This window comes from Geospiza fortis, unplaced genomic scaffold (genome assembly GCF_000277835.1).
Source record: "Geospiza fortis unplaced genomic scaffold, GeoFor_1.0 scaffold10, whole genome shotgun sequence".
NCBI classification, from domain to species: domain Eukaryota; kingdom Metazoa; phylum Chordata; class Aves; order Passeriformes; family Thraupidae; genus Geospiza; species Geospiza fortis.
The window spans coordinates 2,040,265-2,042,571 of NW_005054326.1; the positions used below are offsets into that span (position 1 = coordinate 2,040,265).

Below are 2,307 nucleotides of genomic sequence, written 5' to 3' on the forward strand. Positions count from 1 at the left end.
GGACCGGGGGAGCCTGCCGTGCTTCGGGGGCCTGCCGGCGCTGGGACACCCGGAGGCGGGGAGAGAAATAATAATCACATCTTTTCTTTTCTTTTTCTTTCTTTTTTTTTTTTTTTTTCCTCCTCTGCAGTATTTTGCTCCCAACTCTGCATTTAACGTGACCCAAAAGCCAAGGAGATTTGTCGTGCAGAAGGACTTACCCTAATTTGACATAGATGACTCCAAAGCATAGAAACACGTAGAAAATCCACTTCCGAAAGTTTCTGTGCATGATCTAGAAAATGGACTGAGCCATAAAAATTGCACAAAAAGCCGAACTGATCTTGTCGATTAAATCCCAGTCAAGAGCATTGCTGAAGCTACCCAGGAGCAAAGCCGGCCGAGCTGTAAAAAGTCAACTCCGCGCAGACAGGCAGCTCTTCCCAGAGCCATGGTGACCGAAACCGGCTCCGATATTAAAGCTAAAGAGGAAGAAAAAACGGAAAGCGCTGCTCAAAACAGTAAAACAAAACCCCAAGACAGACAGTCTGAGGGAGAGAATGAGCAAGCACTGATCTTGATCAACTGCCTCATAGAGCCCTGAAGTTCAATCTGTTTTTACTTGTTCTGACTTCCTCAGGTAACACTACGTATCTTGCAATCTATGGCTCCAGGTAGGAGGATCTCTCTTTCTCTTTCTCTCTCTCTCTCTCTCTCTCTCTCTCTCTCTCGCTCTCCCGCTCTTCTCTCCACCCTGCATGTGTCAGGATCTAATACATATCTTATCTGTGTGTGCATGTGCGAGCTGTGCGTGTGTTTGTGTTTCAAAAGGCATGTCCTTAAGCCGGAGTATTGGGGAAAACACATGAAACGTATCCAATAAGGGAAATAAAGGACTCGTCCTCTCAAACCAAAGCATTTTTTCATTTCCTTTAGTATGGTAACGCGGCTGGATCTGCAATGTACGGACTTCACAAAAGAAACTGTTAAACTTTTCTAAGTTTTTTCTTCGTCTTTCTTTTTTCTTTTTTTTTCTTTTTTTTTCTTTTTTTTTTTTTTTTCCCCCTTTCTAAACAAACAGAGGCAGGCGTTAATCCCCACTTGCTGGCAGCTGTATCCTAAAAAGCAACATGTGTCCAGACTACTTCTTCGGCCATTTGACCCTGCTGGACACCAATGTCTGCCACCAAATTTGATATCATTTTCGGCAGTAAGAGAATATGCTTCCTCCTTTGAGCAACTGATACATGTAGCTTGTAACACTAGCTTAGGATAGTCAGTTTGCTACTCCTAGAGAGATTAATCTGTGGGACAAAACCTCACTTTGTGTTCAGACACTAACAATGAAGCAAGGCTTCCTTTCCTTTCTGATTTTTGGGGGTTTTTTTCCTTCCATTTCTTTCTCTCTGTTTTTTTTGTTTTTTTTTTTTTTTTCTATTTTTCTTCCTCCCTGATTTCTGAGCTGCTCCGTTTATTCCTGCATTCTGCGGAATTATCTGTTCCAGTCTACTACACAATGTGTGCCTGTCCGGAGGCACAGATCTGCATGCATATGCACGCTTCAATAACACTCCGATGCAAGTCTGTGGGCTGCAGGGAGTTACACAGATACGGAAAAACTCGTGCACCTCTGCCCTCTCCTACACACACATTCATATACGTGTAGCAACAGTCAGCACGGATGGCTCTAGGCATCTCTCAGAGAGAATCGGCTAAACACACACCAGGAAAGCCTGAAAGGAAAGCAGGCAGTGACAAGCAAGCAAAAGAGGCTGAACATAGAACTTCATCGTGAAGTATCTATCCTGACGGAGAAAACAAAGGATTTTTTAAAGGCCAGCCAGGCTGCCGTGGTTGAAGAGGTGCAGCGTGAAATCGCAGGTCATGTTCAGACTGCCTGCCCGCACCTTGTCATCACCCACTCAGCCCACAGGAACAGGGTCCTCTCCAGGCATCATGCAGAGACCCCAAGCCAGTCCCTGGGAGGGGAAGGGGAAGCGAAGCGGGACAGAGACGGGCCGTGCTGGGGAAGGGGGACTCAGAGCAAGTCCCCCAGTAGCGACGAAGGCGGCCGAGACTTCCCACTCCACCGCCAGCTCCGATTCCTCTGTTTCGGATCGGTTTGGCTCTTTTTCCCCGCATTCCTCAGTTTCATTCTTTAATAATCAGCGCTCCGGTTCTCGGAGGCAGCCAGCTCTCCTCCAGTCCACTCGGCCACACTGTCATCAATACCTAACTACAGACAATTTGTCCTTAAAAGAAATGCCGAGTCTTCCCTTCACACTCATTTCCTTCTATTTAAAAGTCATTTATTATTATATTTTTTTT

General features: G+C 45.8%; 1 protein-coding gene across 1 annotated transcript in view; it reads right to left on the reverse strand.

Annotated features, from left to right (window-relative positions):
* Positions 1-704, reverse strand: part of WNT7B (Wnt family member 7B) — a 101,105-nt gene extending 100,401 nt beyond the window's left edge. The window contains exon 1 of the mRNA XM_005421037.2: positions 201-704. Coding sequence (XP_005421094.1) covers positions 201-271 — 71 coding nt within the window. The 5' untranslated portion in view covers positions 272-704. The remainder of the gene's footprint in view (positions 1-200) is intronic.
* Between the last annotated feature and the right edge of the window lie 1,603 nt (positions 705-2,307).